General features: G+C 33.2%; 1 protein-coding gene across 6 annotated transcripts in view; it reads left to right on the top strand.

Annotated features, from left to right (window-relative positions):
* FAM135A (family with sequence similarity 135 member A) overlaps positions 1-25,903 on the top strand; it is an 82,725-nt gene that overhangs the window by 19,985 nt on the left and 36,837 nt on the right. For 4 of the 6 annotated variants that reach the window (XM_087817468.1, XM_016195556.2, XM_016195560.2 and 1 more), the window contains 8 exons: positions 9,123-9,262; positions 9,374-9,444; positions 10,775-10,948; positions 13,424-13,550; positions 14,236-14,389; positions 18,090-18,167; positions 22,137-22,186; positions 25,505-25,660. In XM_087817468.1, coding sequence (XP_087673594.1) covers positions 9,123-9,262; positions 9,374-9,444; positions 10,775-10,948; positions 13,424-13,550; positions 14,236-14,389; positions 18,090-18,167; positions 22,137-22,186; positions 25,505-25,660 — 950 coding nt within the window. The remainder of the gene's footprint in view (positions 1-9,122; positions 9,263-9,373; positions 9,445-10,774; positions 10,949-13,423; positions 13,551-14,235; positions 14,390-18,089; positions 18,168-22,136; positions 22,187-25,504; positions 25,661-25,903) is intronic. The other 2 variants (XM_016195557.2, XM_016195561.2) reach the window with 1 other exon arrangement.

Raw genomic sequence — 25,903 nt, forward strand, 5'->3', positions numbered from 1 at the left:
TGGCAGAAATATTACATATAATTAACATTATTTACAAAGCTATGTTATTTTGACATGACAAATAGTGTTTCAAAAATACTCAAAGTACCTTTTTAAAAATAAATATATATTGAGTTCAGAGAGAGGAAGGAAGAGGGGGAGAGAGAGATAGAAACATCAATAATGAGAGTCATCACTGATTGGCTGCCTTCTGCATGCCCCCTACAGGGGATTGAGCCGGCAACCTGGGCATGTGCCCTGACCAGGAATCTAACCTCAATCTCCTGGATCTTAGGTCAATGCTCAACTGCTGAACCACACCTAGCCAGGCCCTCTTCCCTACTTTTAAAAAGAGATACACCATGATTCCCTTATCTTTCTTTGACCATTACTATAGCTTAAATAATATATTTAAAGCTTCGTACCCTATTTCAGCAAATATGACAGACCCCTTATTGTATAAAATAAGAAGATATACAGTCTTGTCTTTTTATTCAAGTTTTCTCTTTTTCTCCACCCCCCAACCTGTTAGATATATTTTGTTTTATATTATCAAGGTTGCTAACGTTCATATTGTTTTGTAGTTAAATCTTATGTGCTTTGTCTATGGGTTGGTTCCAGATGTTGTAAACAGTTAAACAACATTTGCATTTTTATAATAACACAAAAGAAAAAGGGTTTATAAAATAGAAATGACATGAAGAAAGCATCATAAGGTTCTGGCAAGACAAGGCAAATCTAGTTACCATTTTGATATTGATCTGGGTCACCTGTGATATAGAGATACAGCTATAGATATATCTTTGGTATTTTAGAAGTTGTAGATTCAAATATAAGGCTCTGTTGTGGTTAATAGAATAATGACTTGGGATCAGGATACCAGCTTCTTTTTATGTTACCTTGGAAAACCTCTGTAAGCTTCAGTTTTTGGTCTGTGAAATGTGTTACCTGCTTTACAAGGTTGTCGTGTGTGAAATAAGTAAAAGTTCTTAGCAAACTGTAAAGGGTTGTATACATGTAAAGTATTATTATTTCTCTTTTGGTGATGTAAGAAAGACTGGAAGCAGTGAAATTTTGGCTCATTTTCTATGATTTGTGAACCATTTACTGTTGTAAAGAGCTGACACTTACAATGAAGTTAATTTTATGTTTTCCTATTATATAATTTTAATTATGTAGCATAGTGATTAAGTACATAGGATAATATCTCATGTCAATAAGTAAATTAAAAATTTTTTTAAATCATTAAAACCATTTTGGTATAAGAAGCATGAACAAGTATGACTAAGGGCAAAAAGAGGAAACTGAAGGGAGGAAGAGACCTGTAAAAGATCCCTGAATTTATAGCTAATCAAGGAAACCTAGATACCTGGGATTGCATTTCTGTGCTTATAAAACTGGCTTAATCTGTAGAAAGTGTTTGAATTTGTACATAACTAGTTTCAAGCCTTGTTCTGCCACTCACTAGCTATGTATAAATTTAAGGTGTACAACATGTTACTTTGATTCATTTATATATTGTAATGTGCCTTTGTAATATTTATCACATTACATAATTATAGTAAAACATTGTTGTCTATATACATTGCATTGTGCATTAGATATCTATGACTTATTTACTACTTGATGCAGGTTTGTACCCTTAAACAACATCAATCTTATACCCCCCCTCCCATACCTTGGTAATTACCATTTTACTCTGTTTTTTATGAGTTTGAGTTTTTTAGATTCTACATATAAGTGATATCATATAGTATTTGTCTTTCTCTGTCTGACTTTTCTCACTTAGCATAATGTATTCAGGAGTCATCCATGTTATTACTCATGGCTGAGTAATATTCCATTGTAAATACATATCACACCTTTTTTATACATTCATTTGTTGAGGGGCTTTGGGTTGTTTTCATATCTTGTCTGTAGTGAATAATACTGCAATAAACATGAGAGTGCATATATCTATGCAGAACCCTCTTTTCATTTCCTTTGCTTATATATCCAAAAGTGGAACTGCTGGATTATATAGTAGATCTATTTTTAATTTTTTGAGGAGCCTCCATATTTTTTTCCATAGAGGTTAGACCAATTTACATTCTCACCAACAGTGTATAAAGGGGTCCCTTTTCACCACATCATCATCAATACATCCATCATCTGTTGTCTCTTATTGATGATAGCCATTCTCACAGGTGTGAGATGATACCTCATTGTGGTTTTGATTTGCATTTTCCTGATGATTACTGATGTTGAGCATCTTTTTGTGTGTCTGTTGACCATTTTGATGCCTTTGGAAAAATGTCTGTTTTGTTCTGATGCAAGACTTATTTATGAGGAGAAAGTCAGGGAAATGTCACAAAAATTCAAACAATGTGTGAGAAAAGTCTTATCACTCTATATATATATATATATATATATACACACACACACACACACACACACACACACACACATACATATATACACATACACATATATTCTCCACTTTTTAGAAGCTTCACAGTTAGATAAGTATTTGTACTAATAAATCAACCCTTGTTGAACAAAACAGAAATTCCCAGTTATTTGTATTTGACCAGGGTTTTTTAAGGCCATTTGTTCTGGATAAAATTCTTTGTGTATATATGTTTTACATTTTTCTTCCTACCTACCACTACCTAGTGCTCTTATATAGGTATTAGCAGTTACAAAAATTAATATCATGAAAAAAGTAAGGTTGAAAATAAGGACTAGTTATCAAAGTAAGAAAGGATTGGTTCAATTGCTTTGCCTTTGCAATGATTCATTGGCCACTTGTAATAAAGCTTTAAATATTTTGAAGTGCTACTAGAAGAACCATCTCTTTCTCCCCTATTAGTTGTCTCCTCAAGCTTTGTCCAGCAACCAGCTTTTTGGGGCCTTTCTTTGAGAGTCAGTGAAATGTTGTGGTAGTTTTGCTGACTTGTTAAGATTTTTCATGATTTTATCCTATACTGCATGTCTAATTTTATTTCCCACCGTTCTCCCTGTGGGTTCTATGGTCAACAGCTTCCTTCTGTCACTGCCATTAGTTATCTATTTACCTGGCTTAAGAGATAATGATAATTACATTGCCATTTGCTTTGGCCTCCTGAAAGAGGGAGTTAAGAGATTAGCACATTATACTGCAATTATTTGCTTGTATGTTTCTATTCAAACCAGATTAGGAACTCTGAAAAGAAATACAGTGTTCTTTTTATGTTCATATCTCATAGCTCCAGTATTTTAGAGGCTTAATAAAATATGACTGAATGAATGCTCACTTGTTTACAAAATAAATAAGAGATACCAATGCTAGCTGTTTAACCAAACAAAATGCTGAAAGATAGAAGAATAAAATATAAATTATGACTAAATGTAATTATTTATAGGTCTATATCACAAATCACTAAAGGTGCAGATCTGATGTTTTGGTTAGCAGAGTGAAAATAGTCTCATTTCAACAAGGAAATAGAGCACTAAATTTAGATGAAAGTTCATTTATTCAGTAAATAATTGCCGAGTACCTATTATGTATAAGACATAGTGCTCACTCCTAAATTAAAGCAATGAAAAAGATATATGTGGTTCTTAAACTCATAGTTAGAGGTTATCAACTAGTAAATATTAAAAAGCAGAGAGGGTTTCAGACTCAAGACAATAAACTGAGTATATGCTTATGTTCAGGTCTTTTGTATTCCAATACTCCTTGGTAATAGTAATATAAAATCACAAAAAGAAATAACAGACAACTATTTCAATAAATTTTTGAAGGACAGAAAACACAAGTGGGAGCTAAACTACCTTCTGGAACACCTCCCAGGAATTTTAGGCAGGTACAGCCGATGAGGGGATGCAAGAGGTGGGACTGAAAACAGGGATAAATTAAGGTTTGTAATTGGGCCAGCTTTGATATAGTTGGGCCCCCAGCCCCAAATGCAGAATGCCAGGAAGGTTAGTATTTACCTTAGGACAAAAATCTCAGGGCTTTTCTCCATATTGCTATGGGGTGTTAACGCTCCAGAGTGCCAGCGTGCTCGGAGTCCAGTAGTAGATGAGCTCTATGAGTCTCTGCTTCCCTGTTCAGTGTGCATGTGCTTGTATACACAGGCGCTCAGTTTTTCCAGGTGAATTCCACTTCAGAGGGCCTCTGTTATCCTCTCCAGGGAATAAACCTTCAGACTTCTACTCGGGTGAAGGAGGGGCAGCAGCCTAATGGCAGGTAGTAGGGAGAGTACCTAGGAGTCTGTTCTAATCTTTGCTGATAGGTTACCTTCTCAATTAAGCATTGCCTGACTTTTCTGTTTAAAATTGCTGCCTTTCTCATCTTTCCTCTTTATTTTTTTTCTATAGTGCTTATTTTTATTTACTTATTTTAATTCTCTATTGCCCTTCCCATTGGGATGTAAGCTCCATTAGGTCAGAGATTTTTATCTCTCTTATTTGACTGTTTATCCCCAATAGTGCCTGCCTTCTAAAAGGTTTTCAATAAATATTTGTTGATTAGATGAGTGAATGAATAACTAGAAGGAATTTGCACATCTTTTGCCCATTGCTCCTGATTTGAGAATAAAATTAAAGAGAAGTTTGTTATCTGTATGTCATTGGTACATCTTTTTTAAAGCTTTAAGTATTGATGTTAATTGAGAATATAGGTAACTTTCACAGACAGTTAATTATTGTCATTACAAAGCAATTTAGAATAATTTTTTTATATAGTTTCTTATCCTGTGCTAGAATCCCTTCTAGGGCATTCCTAACAGTTGTGTTCTTTTTGAGCATTTCTAGCACTTTTACTCAATAAATCTTAGATATATTTTGTTGGTGGAGCCAATGGGGTTTGCTGAAGAATTGGATGTGGGGCATGGAAGAAAGAAAAATTAATAAAGATCACAGGGCTAATAAGTGACAGTATTTAAACCCAGCAAGTCTGGCTCTAGAGTCTGTTCTTAACCACTATGCTGTGCTTCTTCTTGGACAAGAAAAAACAAGCCAAAAATGACTAAAAAGGGGTGGCCCATGAGGTAGAAGTAAAACCAGAAAAATGTGATGTCCAGGAAGCCAAATTCTTTCAAGAATGAGAGAATATGTAACTGTCAGATGCTGATACACATCAACTAAGATGGGGTCTGAGAATTCACTATTGCATTTATCAAAGCAGAAGTTATTAGTGGTCTTGATAAGAGCAGTTACATGCTCTAAAGCCTAGTTAAAGTGTGACTTAATTATTCTTGTGTATTTGCATGCAAACTTAGTTTAAAACAACAAACGTCTCAGAGTTTCTTTGGGTCTAGAATTCAGAAGTTGTTTAGCTGCTTTCCTTGGGCTCAAGGTCTCTTAAGACACTGCAGTCTATTCTGCTGTCTTACACAAATCATACCTTTAATTGTGCTGTATTTACACAGATCAACCCAGGGACTTTGTGGGAGGTCTTATATAAGGATGTAAATACCAGGAAGTGAGAATCACTGGGGACCATCCTTGAAAGTAGCTATCACAGAACGGGCCAGAGAGAGAATGGGAGGCAAATTTGAGACATTAAATACCAAAGACTCTTGAGGAGTTTGCTAGAAAGGGGAGCAGAGGAATAGGGAATTTGTCCAGGTGTATCTGCAAGTAGATAAACATCAGTAAGGAACAGAGAAGCTTCAGTCCCAGTAGTAGCAGCAATGTAAAAGAGTGGAAGAGCAACAGGGAAACTCACTTTTTGAAGCAGTGAATTCAAATTTTACATTATCTGGGTGCTTTACAAAAGTCTACTTTTCATTGAGGAAAATTTTTCCTCTTAGCTCTTCTCTGATATATACACTTGAGTTTCTCATCTGTTTGGTTTCCCTTGTAATGTACATATATAAATCTGTCAAACTTATAGAAAAGTTATAGTTATAGGACAAATACTGTTTTTTCCTGAACCACTTAAGAGTAACTATTTAAGGATAATTTGCTAACATGATGCATCATCACCCGCAAATGCTTCAGTATATATTTCCTCCAAACAAGAATATTCTCCTAATAACCCTAATAAAATCATCAAAATCAATAAATTAACACATACATTATTGCCATCTTATCCTCAGACTCATTCAAGTTTTGCTAGTTGTCCCAATAAAGTCCGTCATAGCAAAAGGACACAGTATAGAATCATGCATTGTAATTAGTTATGTCTCTCTAGTCTCCTTTATTCTGGAACAGTTCCTCCGTCTTTCCTTAACTTTCTTGACTCTAACCCTTTTGAAGACTATAATCCTATTAATTTGTAGAATGTCCTTCAGTTTGCATTGGTCTGAGATTTCTTCATGACTAGATTCAGGTTATGCACCTTTGGCAGGAATATCTCAGAAGTGATGCTATGTTCTTATTATATTCTGTTAGGAGGCACATGATTTCTGTATGTCCCATTACTGATGTTAACTTAGATCATTTGATTAAGTCAGACTTGACTTAATAAGCATCCTGTTCTTTATCAAACGCCTGACTTGTTTGTTCACGTATTTATATCATTATGGACTTCTGGATTTCTGTATTATTGAATGTATGTTAATACATTACTATCATAATTTATTTTGATCCTCAGTTCATCCCAGATATGACTAGGGGTAGCTTCTTCAAGCTAGTTTTTGTGTATTTTTTATGTGTCCCCTTATTCTTTTAGCACTTCCTTACTTTCTGGTATGAAAAGATGGCCCAGACTTTTCTCGTCCTATCTGTGCCCCAGCTCTGGAGTCAGCCATTTCTCCGAAAGCCTTGATTCCTTTTAGTGGATAGTGGTATCTAAAATCAACATTTGGGACTGTCCTGTTCCCAGTCCCTTTTAGGTGACAGAGCTAGCGAGTGCACGTGTGTACAAACATGTATATTTATATACAAATTTACACCTATCTTCCTTTATCTAAATATATAGTGAAAACCATGAGTTTATGTCAGGATTTCTAATTTCAATCCAGTACCATAGGATTCATTCTATATTTGTATCTTCTTTCCATATGCATGCATTCTTTCTCGAACAATAAGGAACCTGACTATCATTATCCTTAATATATTTTCTTATTTAATCTATCCCTTATATGTGCCAGTCCCTTGTCACTATTCCCTCTCCCTCATGGGCTACTTGGGCTTCAGCACCTCATGTCAGGTGACTCCCCTATGTGGACACCCTCCTTACCTTACTTGGGCTCAGTTGGTGTGTGTCAGGCTGCCCACACTCACCCTCTTTCCCATATGGAAGTTTTTCTCATCTCTCTTGGATTCCTACACCATGATGCTCTTCTGCAAGGACACCCTCCTAGGCTAATTTGAGCTCCAAATCTCCAGCCTTTGAGCTCCCATGCAGTTGCCCTCCTCATTTTGTTTGGGCTCCCAGTACCTCCCTCTAAGTCACTCCTTCACCTAGATTGCCCTCCTCACCCTACTCAGGTTCTAACACTTCACTTCAGCCTGCCTCTCACCAGGCACAGGCTCAGACATCAGACCACCACTCTGTGTGAACAGACCACTCTCCTTTTTTAGTTCGACCCTGGTATCCCACTCTGGGCTTTCTGACCCACAAGATGCCCACCTGGCTTTATCTCTGGCTTAAACGTCTCCAGTTCATTTGACTGTTTCTCCTACCATGTTACTTCTAGAGAATAGAGAAGACGGCCGGTGGGCTGGAGTGACCTGACACCAACAACTCACAGACCAAACTTGATAGGTTAAGGATGTGGCCTTCTGTGAGATTACTCTCACTTCAGACACCAGCTGCAAGTTCAGGGGTTCACAAACTACCCTCACTTTGGACCACTGACTACAAATTTTGGTTCCTCTTACCCCTGCCAGTTTGATAATTCACTAGAATAAGTCACAAAACTCAGGAAAACACTCACTTATCTTACAGTTTTATTATATAGCTATAAAATTATAGCCAGCCTAAAGAAATGCATAGGGCAAGGTATGGGAGGATCACAGATTTGTGTGGCTTCTGTTATTTTCTCCCCATGGAGTCAGGATGCATTACCCTCCCAGAAAATTGATATGTAACAAAATATAGAGTATTGCCAACCAGGGAAGCTCACCCAAGCTTTAATGTCCAGAGTTTTTATTTGTGTTTTATTACTCAGGCACGATTGAATCATCACACACATGGTTCAATCTCCAGCTCCCTTCCCTTCCCTTCCCTTCCCTTCCCTTCCCTTCCCTTCCCTTCCCTTCCCTTCCCTTCCCTTCCCTTCCCTTCCCTTCCCTTCCCTTCCCTTCCCTTCCCTTCCCTTCCCTTCCCTTCCCTTCCCTTCCCTTCCCTTCCCTTCCCTTCCCTTCCCTCCCCTTCCCTCCCCTCCCCTCCCCTCCCCTCCCCTCCCCTCCCCTCCCCTCCCCTCCCCTCCCCTCCCCTCCCCTCCCCTCCCCTCCCCCCTCTCTTCTTCCCTTCCCTTCCCTTCTCTTCCCTTCCCTTCTCCTCTCCCCTCTCCTCTCTCCCCTTCCCCCTCCCCTCCTCTCCCTTCCTCTCCCTTCCCCTCTCCTCTTCCCACTCTCCTCTCCCCTCTCTCCTCTCTCCTCTCTTTTCTCTTCTCTTCATGTGGCTCAAAGCCCCAGCTTTCTAATCACATGGTTGGTCTTACTGGCATGGCCAACTCCCATCCTGAATCTCCTTGGCATAAACTCTCTAGGGGACCACCTTGAGTCACTTCATTAACATAAACTGTCAGGGCCCTCCATGAATAATAGAGACACTTCTGTCCCTGGGAAATTCCAAGGATTTCTAGATCACCTTCCAGGAATCAGGGACAACAGCCAGCCAGATTCTTTATTTGGAGGGTTTAGAGGTTACTTCCCAGTAACCAGAACAAAGGCCAACCAAAATCTTTACTATGCAAGCTGTGGAAAACTAAATTGGTTTCTTCTGTGGTATCCATATTCATTTTTTACTTTTAAAATACCTACTTTGAGATTTCCTTTTTACTTTCTCAAATTAAGATAAGTTGTACACAGCAACTTAATAATGGTTATAATGACTTACCTATTCATTTTTTTAAATCATAGAAATGAATAAATTTTCAGAAATGTTCTAATACTGTTATTGGCATTGGAATAATATAATCAAGCTTATAGTGTAAAGATTTTAATTTACTTGTATTATGTTTTACCCTTTACCTGTCAATTATATATCTTATTTGTTTTAGGTATGACTTTAGCCTTTCCAGCTTCAGTTCATGATTCTCTGATTTGCAGTAAAACATTTCAAATTCTATATAAAAATGAAGAGGTGGTTTTAAATGATGTTATGATCTTCAAAGTTAAAATGCTGTTGGATGAAAAAAAGGTAAACATCTCTTCACATATATTTAGATAAGTATTTTTTTAAAGGCTCAAGTAGTATTTCTAACTTTCTATAAATATTTTAAAAGTATCTCTTATTATAATTTCTTTTCAGATTGAAGAAACTCTTGAGGAAATTGGTTTTCTGTTATCCTTGGACCTACACTTTACAGATGGAGATTATTCGTAAGTAGGCTAACCAAACAATTAAAAATCCATAGTTACTCATGACTATTACCTGTTAAATAGTCATTTACTTCTTAGAATTCAACCTTTTTCCAATGGTTAGGCCTACTCTTTTGTGCCCGTGCTGATTCCATGAGCGTCAGATAGTGAAATCAAGTTGAAGAAATATGAAATAATTTTCTAGGCTCTAGAAATAGCTCTGTTGATATAATAGCACTGCCGTCAGGCATTTAAATATAACTGAGCTCTTTTCCATTTTATCACTGGCTAATATTTTTAGTGGCATGAATGATGATTTCTTTAGGTGGGACTTTTTAATTGATATTCAGAGTTATCAAGACCGATGACTCTTAAACTTAGCAATTGTTTCTAGCTCCCCTTGAGGAAATTTTAGGACTAGCTACCCTGAACTTGCCCACACATCTGAACGTACAATACCGTCATAGATTTTAGGGACAAACTATGCTTGTATTCATTTAAAACAAGAATCGGAAATCCATTTAACAATTTTTGAAGATTTGTGTGTTTTTTTAATTTGAAATGTACTTGTAGAAATATTTCTTGCATGTAGGATAAGTGATTAAGCAGTCACATTACTGAAAGGACTACATGAGATGTCCTCTTTGCTATCCTAGAGGAATAAGAATTTTTTACGTGGTAGCTATTGCTCCTCTGTAATACTTATTTATTACAAATAATTCCTTAAGAGATTTTTTAAACCAAGAAATAATTCTTTAGGTGGAGTAAGCTGAAATGAGTAAGTAGTTTATTAGCTGTAGATAATTATAATGTGTGTATGTATGGGTTAAAATATATATGTGTGTACATATATTTTGGATATCATTTTCATGGAATTGTTTCAGATATCTTGTATGTGTATATCTAAAGACAGACTAAATATCTACCCATGGTTAGCTTATCTTTAGGAAGCATTTAATAACAAAATTTTGTACAATAAAAATAATTTTAAATATCTTTTAGGATTTATTTTAATCAGATTTTACCTATTGATACCGCAACCTTATAATAAACAATATTTCTATGGAAAAAATTTAATATAAGATGAGACTAATTTCTAACATATCAAGAAAGACTCACTTTATAGAGACATTAGTGAAGAAAATCCATATCATAGATTGATAGACATCTATAGGTAGGATCTTATTGTTAGACTTTATTTGCTGTCTAATGCAAACTTGCTGCTTTAAAAATGATTCTCATTAACAGTTTTTAAAAAGTAGTTAAATAACTGAATGTTTAAACAGCTTTACGAAGTATTGGCCTTTATGAAATAGTCTATACTTATATAAAAATATGTTGCTTTTTATAGGGCAGATGATCTGAATGCCTTGCAACTAATAAGTAGCCGAACCTTGAAGCTGCACTTTAACGTCCATAGAGGCCTTCATCATCATGTTAATGTTATGTTTGATTATTTCCACCTTTCTGTTGTGTCTGTTACAGTCCATGCATCTTTAGTTGCACTACACCAGCCACTGATAAGGTAATTTTAACCAATACTCTGGTCTTTATTAATGTAATGTCTTTTATTTTTATAGTGAAAACATATACTTTGATAAAGATAACTTCATTAGTAAGGAATTTCTAATTCATAGTTATTTAATAAATTCATTTTATACTAAAATATTGATTTAAAATTGAAGAGCATGCAAACATTAGATTGATAACTTTATTATCACAGATATATGGAGTAATCATTGTCAAATATACTAAGAAAAATAATGCAGTCTGGAAAGAATCATACAGCATTGTTTAGTCTGAATCTATGTTTTTGTGTGATGCTATGCTGTAATTATTCACTCTCTGGAAAAGTATATTCATTTTTTCGTAGTTTTTTTTTTTATTTGTCTCTTCGCTGGATGAACTTATTTTATCTTTTTAAATCTATATATACTATACAGTAATTCTTGTTTTCTAAGTCATTAACCAAATTTATACATCTTTTCTAAACCTTTTAAAATTATTTTATGTATATCATTTTAGCTTAAAAGTGCATAAAATTCTGGATCATAATAAACGCATTGGGATAATTATTTTCTCTGCCCACTTCCCTGGGGAGATGGATTTTCTTTTATTAATGTAAGAATACAATTCAAGCTCTAGTTTTTACAATAAAACAACATCCTTATGGTATGGGCAATTCATGGACACTATTCAAATCAGAAACTTACATGAAAAGACTCCAGATTGATTTGATTTTTGAACTACTGTATAATTCCTGGCATAAGTCTTATTCCGACAACTGATATTAGGGATAATGCTTAAATGTTATGATATTAAACGAATTTATCAGAAAACTAGGTAATTTTGTAGAATTATCCTCAGAATTTGTAGAAGACCCACACAATTTAACATATAGCCCACAAGTAAGAGCCTCCTGTGGCATACCTTTACATTGTTTTAAAAACTGTGAGAACCTTTTCTGTTATGTTTTCCCATTATCTCTTTTAGGGCACAGGGCCAGGAAGAAATCTATTTCATGACTTGCTTTGCCTTCCTTATTCTCTAGGAAGATCTCGTTCTCTAATAAGTAACTAGTGTTTTGCCATCTTGGTCTTACCTCTTAGGCTTTTGAGAATGTTCTGGATTGCTGTAACTTCTGTAAATAGCACTTGATCATAAACTTCGTCAAAAATTTTCAGATTCTGATTGAATAAATTAATATATAATAACATGATAACGGAATGAAACTTTTCTGACAAGAAATATAACTTTGAAATAAGTAGTATATAATATTTTTGTGTGAATTACATGTTAAGTTTTAATGATAGAAGTTTGTTTATAAAATACGCTCTAGTTTTCTGAATCTCTTATTTTTGTATTTTCAATAAGAATCCCTAACTAAACTAAATCTATCATTCCTTTTTCTTTATAGCACTGGCTTACTTTCTCTTCTGAAAAATGTACAGTTCATAGAGGTTAGGTCAGATTATTAATGTTGCTTTTTAAGACCCTGAATAGAGTAGTGATATTCATACTAATCATAGTGAGTTAAATGTGTGCTTCCTCTTGTAATACAGCAGTTTTTGCCACAGAATAGTAGGAGAAAGGGACAGCCATCTCCTAGAGACTGTTTGCTGGAAGGAGAGGACATTTTTGGCTCAGAATCAGAAGCCAAGAGGATTAAGTGTTGGCTTTGGTTAGTGACTGAAAAAGAAAATGAGGTGCCTGCAACATCTGAGGTTCTGTTCTTTACCTAGCAGCCATGGGCCCTGATATCCTCTCTTTTGCTGCTAGAATTTTACCCTGAAAGAAGGAACATCTTTCCCTACCTTTCTTTGCCTGTAAATGAGAGGTTGGAGAAGGGAAGCAAGGAAAGGGTAAAGGAAAGCTTTTTGCTGGTGGCGTGCTGGTAGAGGGATCATGTTAAGGGTAACATTCCTTATTATTTATGCTTCGACAAGTTTTTCCTGAAGTGTTATTATAAGTGAACTTTTTTATCCTTTAAACAAAGTGAAAAAATTTTAATTTATAATATTATCATTCTCTTTAAAACAATTTCTATGTTCAATCCAACTATAGCCATTAAATCAGTTATGTAAAAGTAAGTGGGAGCTCTTCTCTATGTAGAATTCATATTTGATTAAGTGTTAACTTTGAAAAGTTGATAACTACAGTTCTGACAGATCAATATTTCCAAATTAAAGCTTGACACTCACTTGTCATTTAGCTACTCTGGGTCCCACCCTGTTTTATCTTTAGGATCCTTTGAGGCTCCCTGAAGTCCAATTATAAAGAAATAATCTCAAGAATCTAGTCTTGGTTATATATATATATTTTTTCATTGTGTCTTTAATAATTCAAATTATTAAAGGAAAAATTACCTTGGAATACTTTACATCATCGCCGTGCAAAACCCTTGCTCTTTATTCTATTCCTAGACTTTCTTTTGTAAACATTTAACTTAACATTCAAATTGACTATTGTGACCATAATAATGTAATACTTATTCCTTCAGCTTTCCTCGCCCTGTGAAGACTACTTGGTTAAATAGAAATGCACCAGCACAAAACAGAGATTCTGTGATTCCGACTCTTGAAAGTGTGGTCTTTGGTATTAACTACACAAAACAGCTGTCACCAGATGTAAGAACTGATATATTTATAAACCCTTTCTTCCTTTTTATTTCAAATGAGATATTTCTTTAATGTTTTATCTGTGGATGTGATATTTCTTTTATTAATGTTTTGAGCTCAACAACTTACAGACCTAATTAAATATGATCTTAAGAAAATTGGTTGTTTTCAGTTGTTTATTCTGAAAAAAACAATGACTTCAAGATTTTACCAATTTAATCGAGATTTTTGAGAGTCACTGCTTTTTTAAACTTGTTACTGGCATCTGTTGCTCTCTTAACAGAACTGGTAGAATCATTCTAGAGGTGCCTGTAAAGAACAATTGGCAAAGTCAGACCCAACTTGCAGTAGTACAAGTATAGCCATTACTCCTCTAAAAGGAGAAGGGAATTATACTATAAAGGCAGAGTGTCTTTCCCTCAGTCCAAATGTAATTTGGACCTCAAATTTTTAAAAATCATAATCTTGTTTTAAAAATCCACTATAACTGAAATTACTAGAGTTGCATTTCATGTTTAAATTACTTGCATCGAAAAGAGCAACTCCCTAAAATATTGGTGAATTTCTTATGTTTTAAAATAACTGTAATTAGTAAATGCTTAAGGTTTTTATTTTATTTCTCTAAGTTTCAAGTGTAATATTTTTAGAGTTTTGGTTACTAATACTCAATATCCTAAATCTATTCTTTGTTTAGGGTTGCAGCTTCATTATTGCAGACTCCTTCCTACATCATGCTTATCATTTTCATTATACCCTTTGTGCCACATTGCTGCTAGCCTTCAAGGGATTGCACAGCTACTTCATTACGGTAACAGAAGAGATTCCCTCTTGTCAGAAAGTAGAACTAGGTATGTTGAAAGTAGTCAGACTTATCCTATAGTTCAAGTAATTCTCTTCATTCCCATATTGCTAGTTATCAGCTTTGACATAGTTTTTCTATACTACAGTGTTTATGTGCTTCACTTTTTCTTCTCTCTCAGTTCCATCTTTTTCCATCTTTGGTAGCTACTTTCTGCAATTAAATACTTTTTTATATTGAGAACTAACTCCTTGGTGCTAAGTTTGAAATGAGTCTTTTGATAGATTTTTTTATAAAAGCATATATCCACATACTACTCCTCTTCGACTATAACCAGAAAGCATACTGGAAAGCGAATGTTATTATCTGTAGAATCATAGGAAGATCAGTTAAATCCATACTTCCAATATTTAACAATTTAAGAAGAGTGTAGATACTTTGGACATTTTTATATACATTTGGTTTTAAGTGATCTCAGATCTTATTTCTTTCATTTCACTTAAGAAAAGAATAACATTACTCAGTTTTAACATTTTAAAAATTATTTAAATAATTTTAAAAATTAAACTTTAGTTTTAATCCAACAGTAATATCTGCATATATGTTACAGTACATGAGAAAAAAAATCATATTGCCTTAATTTTGTATGTCATTGGTAGTTTGCAAAATTTTCTTACATATATAATTTCACAAAAGACAAATTATTGGGATTAACAAAAATATATTTTATTTAGACTTTTAATAAGTTACTTATAAGCTTTTATTTTAAAATATCAGGTAATAGCTTACCATAAAAGCACATTTTAATGATCTCTTCAGAATAAATTATTCTTATTAGATATTTGAATAAATCACGAGTTACTTTTAAAATTTTACTTAAATTATTCAGTGTTCTTTGTTTGTTTCTTTGTTCAAGAATCTCAGTCTTTTAACAACATTGATGCACTCAAAAATAGTCATCATTATTGAAAATAATTATTGGGTTTGAGACTAGCCTATAATTGCCTATTTTGAGATACAAAAGAATTGTAAGAAAGTGAAATAATTTGTACCTTACTTAAATTCAGTTGTGAGAAAATTCTGGTTATTGTCCCATTCCCTGTCAGCAACTACTCCAGAGGGTTTGATTAATTTCGTTAGACAGTTCACACTTTTTTGACTTAAGGAGAAACAGATACAGATTGACTGTTTAGAATGTTTGATGCAAAAATCCCAATGTATGCATACATACACTACCAATAGGAAAGTGTGTTTGTTCTTTTTTGCTCATGTGTTCTTCCTAAAGATAAAAATGGAAGTGTGGAAGCCTTTTGATTACTGTCCTCTGAAATTTTCTTTTTCCTTGCTATTATTTCATGTACTTAGAATCCTTCTATTTCCCTTAGGAAAATCCTGTAGGGGACAACTGCCTAAAATGTAAACTTTTTAAAATGAAAGAATTGTTTGTAGAATAGACTAATTTAGACTATCAGTTATCCTCAATTAATGGAAAAATTATGGTCCATGTATTTTTCAGCTTGGCTCCTTGAAACTCAGACACATTTTCTTAGAAGAATTATATAAAATTTTTTGATTAATTTAGATTTAATGACCAGACCACAAAATTATTAAACCACAATATTAATGAAGGACAGTACCAGGTGCCTGAAAAGTAGTGTTATAAAAAGTAGTGGTGTGAAACTTAGAAGCGTGTGTAATAACATTTCTACAAAAAAATTTGTTAGTAGTTTTGACGTTGAATGCTGTAGTAGAATTCATGGAGGCATTAGCTCATAGTGCTTAAAAGTGCATGTTTGGAGCCATTTCTGTCACTTATTAGGTTTGAGACTGTATATGCAAAGTAGATTCCATTTGAAAGATAGGGAGATTAAAGGGAACCACGTTGGTGCATGAGTCTGGCAGGAAAGATGAGGACATCCAAAAGACAAGGTGTAAAGCAGCTCTCGCTGTAAAACTTTTTAATGATATAATTCCCTTGGGCTTTTTATGTCAGGTACTGAGATACAGGTACTGAGGAAAGAATAGGTTCTCACTCTTTAAAAAGCTTTGACTTCTCCCTTCCCTTAATAAGTAATCAGTTCAGCATAGGAATGAACGAGAGAAACTCACCCACAAGACTGGGCTTCTTGTGATTTTTAATGTGGAGTCATATATGAGATGGGCCTATATATGCTTGTATAAGGAAGGAAGATGTTTATCAGCATTTAATTTTCAAGTAGATTTATATTTGCAAATGAAAAAACACATAAAACCTATTTTAACTTAAATATTTCTCTCTAAAAGAAAGTAATGTTTAAAGAAAACGAGCATCTCTTTTCAAAGGCAAAGACTTATTTCAAAAAGCTTAGACGGTATTAGCACTTTATTGCTAATTTATTACTTTAACTTCAGTGTGATCATTTTATAAGGCTTTTGATTTTCTCTCAGATAAGGATTGTTTTTTTTGTCATCTGTTTGGGCTTCTAGATGTAACGTAGAAAATTTCATAATTAAAAGAGCCCTTATATTTAATTTCAGGAGATTATTTACTAAATGGATATCAACTTTATTCCAAATTATATGGTTAATATATTTTATCAAAAAATAAAATTCTAAAGCAAACCTAGACTTTAACAAGTAAATAATAGTGATAGAATAAAATTATTACTACCTTATTCATAGTATTTATTCAAAATATATTTGTTGAATGAGTGAATGAATGAATAAAACAGCACAATGCAGTTTTTGTTGCTACTTGAGAAGTATATAAGCATCAACACATAGTTTATAGCAGTTTCCTAGGGATTTTTAAAATCAAGACTCATCTTCAATAAATATTTATTGATAATACTTTGTGTTATTCTTAAACTTTTCATTACTATTTATATTTTCTATTTATTTTGACAGTTTATTAGTTTATTCTTGAATGCATCTTCTAGAAGAACCTCTAAAAATACTATCAACACTTCAGTAAAACTACTGCATATTCTTAGCTATTGATATTAACGTTGTTTACTTTTATTCTAGCAAAATTAAATTGTAGGCACTAAATAATACATCCATACAACACTGCTGACTAAACATCATCATATTCATCAGTTTTAATAAGTGGACTTAAAGTAGTTCTTGATTAAAGGATGTATTTTATTTCCTTCTACTACTTAGCATTTTTCTTGAGTATTCAAATAAATATATATTTAAAAGTCTTAAACTCCACCATACTTTGAATGTATCTAAACTCTACTCCATCTTTTAATATATGCCTTGAATTCCTTTCTGCTTTTGCCTTATTTTTCTCCTAGATGAATGATGTACATTTTTTTGATGACATAGAGTTAAATATTGGTTTGGTGCAAGCAGCTCTAACTGAAAATGAGAGTCACAAGTTCTGGAATCTAGGCTTTGGCAAATGTGGTAACCTTTCTGGGCCCCAGTATCTACACTTGTAAAAGCAAGGGTTTGACTTAGCTGATCTCTCAGATCACTGCCAACTCTAAAATTTTGAGTCTAAGAAATTAAAACATAAAAATATGGATTATGAAATATTGAGTGATGCATACATTTAAATAGAAAACAAAGTAATATAAACTTGAATGTACATCATTTGTGATTCTAATAAGCTAATTAACTAACGCAAAGATTCTGCTTTAGAGTTCTAACTGCACTATCAGGTCAATGCTAAGCCTATTAATAACAACTTCGGAAATTCTAATAAATTTTGTTGTAAAAGGAGTATAGTAACTAGTGCTGTGTGCAATCCTTATAACTAGCCAAGGCCAACATGCAGGTCCTTTATGAACGCCTTCTCAGAAGAAAACAGCCACGAACCCAGAAAGACACCTGTCTAGGTATGTTAACAAATAGGTTAAGTAAATAATCCCTTTAAATTAGTATGAAATTTTGCTTTAAATTAGTGTCAAATTTTATAAATATGTATTTATTAATATAATATGTTTCTACCACCCTTATTTAAGAACTTTTAGAATTTGGTTTGTAAATAAGCTTTAGTTAATTTCTTAATTTGTAATATTGAAGTTTTTATTTAAAACTGGAAATGGTAAATGCAGAGATTTCTTTGGCTCTTTCCATATCTTTTAGAGTTCCCACAAACAGCACTTTTGGAAGCCATGTTTATTGCCAGGATTTGTTGGTTTAATGATACTGCCTTCAATTTATCTTTGGTTAGGGCTAGTGATAATAAAATGTGGTTTAAAAACTGAAGCTGATTTCATGCATTACAGAAATAAAGAAGAGAAACATCTTCATTATCTGGTTTTGTTTTTTGTGTCAATTTGCATTTATTTTTTATTCTAAATTTAAAAAGCAAGTAGTATCAGTCACCACTATCCAGATATGTTACATATTGTAAAGGAAATATTTTAATTTCATTATTTTGTTGATGTATTTCCCTATCCCTATATATTTTAGACTTGTTATTGACTAGCAATAGAGTTTAATTCACTATTTTTTGATAAGTATATTGAAAGTTTTTGCTTTACATTGGGTAGACCATCACAATTACATTTTTTAAAAGTTATAAAAGGCTATAGAAATAAAAAATAAAATCACAGTGTTTCTTCATTTTTAGGAGTATGAACAAAAGTAAATTAAGGAGCCAAAAATCTTTCTTAACACTTCTCAGATGAAAACTAGCTCAGAAATATTTAAGCTGCGTCAATTTTCACTAAAACTTAAGAGTGGAACTGAATTTCTTATCAGGAAGAAAAAACAAAGGTTGAAGATTTATTATGATCACTATTTTGTAATATAATTTTATATTCTCATGTAAAGTAACTAAAATTAAAGAATTTGATTGTGGTCATTTGTGACATATGTTAGTGTTCTTTTTAGCAATAAAAATATACTTCTTCCCCAGTAATTTTTTTTTTAATCTAAAAAAAAACACAGAGTAAGTGGTTGAACTGGAAAATATATATATACTTCTCATTTAAACTATTGTAAGTCTATCGATTTACATTCTAAATAATTCTATGGAATGCTATTTATGTAATAAGCTCTATATAAAGAAGAGCCCAGTTTTTAGTTGGGTGGGAAAAGACTTGATTTAAAACTAAAGTGTAATGAATTAAATTATACTTTTATCAATACTTTTATTAAGTAATTTATCAAGGTATTTTTGGTTCTTAATAGCTAGCATTGTATTGGCATTTTCTGAACTATGTTATTAATATCTGTTGAATGAATAAATGGATGGATTTAGAAAATAAGATACATTTTACCCTTTGACCTAGCAACCCCACTTTTGTTAACCTATATCATAAAATAAGAGTACTAATATCTAAAAATATATGTACAAGCATGTTTATTGCAATATTGTTCATAGTGTTAAAACACTGAAAACAAAGATGAATGACCATCATTTGGCGAAGAGTGGAATATAGAAGAAATTATAAGGTACTCACACCAAGGAATATTATGCAGCCATTTAAAAAAATGCTTTAGGGCTGTATACCAGAGTTCCATGGAGTAGTGCTGAGAGAAAAAGGCAAATTGCAGAAAGGGTGTAAAATACAATCCCATTTTTGTAAAACAAGGACTCCAAAACTCATTTATGTATACATATGAATATTTGAAAAATATGGAAGGATATGTTCTAGACTGTAATCTCAGAGTAGCAGGAGGAGCGAAAGTAAATGATTTTATATAAGATAATCACATTTCTACATTTCTATAAAGTTGTTAGATATATGTCATGTTAAGACGAAAACTTAATTAAAATAGAATTTTAATTCAGGTAACACTCCTAAATGATTTTGAAATCACTTGAACTCAAAGATTTTGAGGTTAAGTTTTGCTTTTAAACATTCAAGATGTTGTTTACACTGAAGTAGCTTTCACTAGCCATAATGCTAATGTACCAGTTTATGCATTTAGATCTTGTATGTAAAGATTTAAAAAATGTATCAAAACTTTAAAAAGCTTTATATTTTAAAAAAATACTTAGGCAGAATATATAACTACTAAAACTAACATTTTCTTCTATCACTGGAAAAGATCATGAGTAATGTGAAAGCAGATATTGGCATATGAAAGTTACAATTTTAATACAGGGTCTGCTGCTGGTTTTTTTTAAATTTTGGCAACCAATAGTAGAAGCCACTGATTTATCTGACAATGAAATGATTTTTGAAATCTTAGCAGATTTCTTTAGTTATCAATGGGCTGACCAAATTTGTGATCTGTTTCCTGGTATATTTTAATAACTAAATACAATATTATTTATACATTTATTTTGTCAATTACAAAACATATGTGTTCTACTGGTTTTAGTTACCAGTAGAATATCTGTTCACATCATAGTTTGGTTGTATTTACCACTTAATTGTAACTGCTTATTTTATCAAATTTAAATGTTTATCATTATTTTTATCAAGTAGTAAACATTCAGTCTGCCTTATAAGATAGTCAGTTGAGTGAATTCAGGGATGTCATAGAAAGTTTTCTTGCCTTTGTGTGAGAATGATCAATTAAACTCTCTTTGAGCAACAAGATTATGGAATTTTGTGTGATTATAACTATGCTATTATAGTTCTTTAGGAGATCTCATTTTGGTTTGATTTCTGATTAAAAATGAAATATATCTAAATATGGTATTTCAGAACTTAGGGAAAGCAACTAATAAATCTTTCTGTTCTGTTAGTTTCTATATTCCCTTGTAAATGTTACCATTTTAATTGCAAATTAATGTGTACAACTTTTTAATAGATGGTTGTAGCATACATTAAATAAACCAGAATTGTATGGAAAAATTTTGCCTCACTGTTAGACTTATAGAAAACTGAATTTTAATTTTTTTTAATATATTTTGATTTCAGAGAGAGGAAGGGAGAAAGAGAGAGAGCTGAAACATCAGTGATGAGGAGTTGTCATTGATTGGCTGCCTCCTGCACACTCCCGACTGGGGATTGAGCCCACAACCCAGGCATATGGCCTGACCAGGAGTTGAACTGTGATCTCCTGGATCCTAGGTCGATGCTCAGCTGCTGAACCACACCCAGCCAGGCGAAAACTGAATATTAAACTAAACTAGAAACTTACCTTTTTTTTTTTTTTTTTTTAAAACATATCTTTATTGATTCCAGAGAGAGGAAGGGAGAGAGAGAGAGAGAGATAGAAACATCAATGATGAGAGAGTCATTGATCGGCTGCCTCCTGCATTCCCCCAACTGGGGATCGTGCCCGCAACCCGGGCATGTGCCCTGACTAGGAATCGAACCCTGATCTCCTGGATCCTAGGTCGATGCTCAACCGCCTGAGCCACGCCTGGCTGGGCGAAACTTACTTTTTATTGAAGAGGATTTTGTCATTCCTTTTTATTAAATAGCCTGTACTCCAGGTATGTTTTACATACTTTTTGGTTATAAAGATTAATTTGACTTGAATTTTTTAGCAATAGCTTTTGTAAAAAGCAAGGAATGTATACATATAAGACAAAATACTAAGCTTTAGTGGAATTTACAGCATGTGAAATGCAAGAAAACTTAATTATATTGTTTTGTCTTTTCTGTGATGCAGTTGTGCAAGTTACTTTAGGTATATAGTCAATATTTCCTTGACCGTGTTAGCCTCTTTTGGGAACTGAAACACTGTTTAATAGAGCATAGAATATAAGGATTATCACATTATCTACATGATTAATATATTTATGAATATACATTATATTGACATTTAATTCATTAGAGTCAAGATATTTCTTAACCTGGTTTTTAAAAGGTAATTTAATTGATATAATTTCAAAAATAGATTTCAGATCTAACATTGAAATACTTTCTCTAATTGCTCTTTAATCCTTTCAGAGGATATGGATGTAGAAGCTCGGCTTACTGAACTATGTGAAGAAGTTAAGGTACTTGGACTTTTTATCAAGTTATTTTAGTGGATTGTTTCCTATTCTAAAAATTGTGTCTAAGAAAACCTAATAATTAGTTATCCTTCCTAAAATGCAAAGATAAAATTGTTGATCATGGTAGAACCACAGCTTAGTTGATCAAAAGACATTTGACTTGAACTTGAATTTAAATTATCTTTAAAAAGTATGTTGTTCTGCATATAATTGAAATAGCAAAGACAGCTGATCAAAAGTGTGTTTTCTCTTCAATTAGTTTACTCATAGAATTTCTGGACAATTTTTAAAGCATCACTTAAACTTGCATATTTTTATAAAATTATATTACTTAGAAATGAACATTTGTTTTATTTCAGCAAGTCAAATTTTTTCACAACCTTTAAAATGATGCTTTGAAGAAGTGTTTGATGATGTGGGAAAATGTTCATACTGTGATATATAGTGAAAATGGCATAAAACAAAATCTTGTTTGTAATCAAACAAGATCATTTAATGCTATGAAAAGTATATATTCCATGTAAGACAAGATAGTGAATGGTATTTGAAAAAATACAATACAAATGTAAGATCTTATTCCTACATTTATACATATAAAAGATCTTGTCAAACGTAATTCCAATTTTCTTTTCAACATAAAATAATTTTATTATTTATATTTTAAGACTTACTGTAAAGATTTATGTAAACCAGAAAAGTAATTTGTTTATACTTTAAGGGATGCTTTCCCAGTAATGAATATACTGAAGTCTTCTCTCAGAACTGTGGTGCCATGATCCCTGAGGAATAAAATTAATAATTGCAAGGTATCTAGATAGCCCTGCTCTCAGGAAAGGGGAAAAAAAGTTGTGTACTTTATTCAGCCTATGGTAGGGCCAGGAGAATTATTTCTACTTGTTTGTAGGTTATATTAGGTACAGTGTTGCTTGCCTTACACCATGCTATTTACTGTCAAATGCTTATCTAAGTCTTTTTCTAACCTTTGTTTAAACTATTGTTGGAACAATACTGCAGGTTTCAGCTTATTTTAGATTACATTGTCATCTTCTGTATGTTCTTAAGAGAGACGTTAAAAACTTGTTAGCTTCACCCCAGCCAGGTGGCTCAGTTGGTTGGAGCATCATCCTGTGCACCAAAAAGGTTGCAGGTTGGATTCCCCATCAGGGCACATACCTAGGTTGTAGGTTCGATCATTGGTCGGGGTGCATACGGAAGGCAACCAATCGATGTTTCTCTCTTTTATCGATTTCTCCCTCCCCTCCCCTCCCCTCCCCTCCCCTCTACCCCTCTCCTCCCCCTACCCCTCTCTAAAATCTGAACATTTATAAATCATCCCCTGAGGAAAAACACATCTGTAGATTTATTGTATGTTGTTGAATCAATATTTATTATATGTTCTATTAGCTTCCATTTCAGAATTCTGGAATTAGTCAACATTTTCTAAGTTTATCCATAAATTCTGGTAGCTTTTTCCTTATCTGAAGCCTATAATTTCTTATTCATTCAGTAAATATTTGAGTGACTACTATGTACCAATAACCAAAGTCACAAAAGAGACTAAAAGACTCTCTCTTCCCTTATTACTAATTTTGCTGAATTTTTGTCTTATGTGTTCTCTGAGTTAAGGTAGATAAACAGAAGCTTGGTTTGGGTGGATGAAGAAAAGCTTGCTGAATTGCAGACTTTAAAAAGAAGTAAAAATAAACTGAAATTAAGAGTTTAATATGTGATAAGCAACATTTGGGGAGGATGGGAGGTTTATTTTTTGTTTTGTATTTTGGTGGGCTTGTGTTGTTTTTTTTAAGAAAGAGAGAGTAGAGATATAATTGTAATTTGGCACAAGTTGAACTTGAGCAACTTTCTTTTCATGTCCAAATACAGTCATCCAGTAGGTAATAGGTCTAGAGGTCAAGAGAGCTGTGATCCAGAGATATAAATTTAGCCATCTGTGGTATATAGGTGGTAATTAAAACTATGGGAGCGACTTTCAACTTTAACCCCAATAGACTATGTCTACCTTCTTTAGGAAGGAAATGAAATCAACATCTTTCTATATATTTGGAGTAGATGTCCTGTTATTACTAGTAGTTGAAGACAGATGTTTGCAGGAAGAAATCTGCCTGAAAACTGGCTGCTGCCTCAGTGAATTAAAGAAAAACCTGTCCTCATAATAAAAATACGTGTCCAAAAGAGAAGCATTCAGTCTGTGTTTATAGTCTTTTGTTGTTCTTTGTTCAGAAATCCATATTTTATCATTCAAGAAAACCAAATGCCTTTTAAAAGATTATATATAATCTAGTTTCGTAGTATAATCTAGTACTCTTTAACTTTTATCATCAGCTTAGGTGAAGATTTAAATAAATGGAATAATTTAATATCACTATAAGAACATTCATAATATTAAAATTGTTTACCTACCTTACTTTCCTCACCTCGACTGTGAACTTCTCATATTAATCTTTGTATCTGTAGAATGGTAGGCTCTAGCATGTAAAATGTGCTCAATAAACAGTGGGTGAATATTAGAAAGAGAAAGACGTGTTTGACAAGAATTATCACAAGCAAAACAGAACATAGGAAACCTAGAAGTGACAGAAAAGCAGTACTTTAGAAAGTCCCTCAGCCCTTTATGAGGAATTACAGATCTTTTAAATACTTTACATTGCTGATTGGAGAAAAACTCTTATTCTAAGATATCATTATCTTTCAAAAATTTTATAACTTTCAATATGATTTGTACATTGTGTTTAAAATTCTCAATATTTTAGTGTTTGAAGTTGATCATGCTCTATAGAATTCCATTTCATAATTTTGTACTGTATTTGACATTGCAGTTACAAGTTATCTCAGATATTGAAATATTAGTTAAGTCATTGAAAATTGCTATATAGTAACTATCAAATAGAAAAAAACCATTGGTCAGTTCTCTTTCTACAGACATACACACACATACTTCTTTTGTTTTTAATCCTCACCTGAGGGTATTTTTTCCATTGCTTTTCAGAGAGAGTGGAAGGGGGGGAGGGAGGGAGGGCGCAGAGAGAGAGAGAGAAGCATCGATATGAGAGAGACTTCGGAGTGGTTGCCCCCCCTACTCGCCCCGACTGGGGCTGGGGATCGAGCCTGCAACCAAGGTACATGCCCTTGGTCAGAATCAAACCCAGGACCCTTCAATCCCCAGGCCAGCACTCTAACTAGTGAGCCAAGCTGGCTAGGCACACATTTTTTAAAACTAAAAATATGCCTTTGTATTGATATTCTCAATTATGTATATTTAGATGTATTATAGTAAGTCTCAGAGAGCCTTTCTTGTCATTTCAGAAAATAGAAAACCCTGATGAACTGGCAGAACTTATAAATATGAATCTTGCACAACTTTGCTCACTTCTGATGGCTTTATGGGGACAATTTCTGGAAGTTATAACACTACATGAAGAACTAAGGCTGTTATTAGCACAAGAGAACCATACTTTGAGGGTAAGTTAAAGAAAACTGTTGTTAGAGCATTTTCATGAGTATTATTATTTATCTTAAATTTCTTATGAGTGAAAAGCCTGATTTTTTAACTTCATGTGTTGATAAATCTGAAAAGAGACATTTATTACTGTGTTATTGTTTGATTTCTAAAGATAATAATAGAACAATACAGTGGAGCACGTGACCTAACTTAGTTAACCCCTGCTAGTAAGAAAAATCACCTAGATGTAAAGAAAATAGAAA

This window comes from Miniopterus natalensis, chromosome 5 (assembly GCF_054644295.1).
Source record: "Miniopterus natalensis isolate mMinNat1 chromosome 5, mMinNat1.hap1, whole genome shotgun sequence".
Lineage (NCBI taxonomy): Eukaryota > Metazoa > Chordata > Mammalia > Chiroptera > Miniopteridae > Miniopterus > Miniopterus natalensis.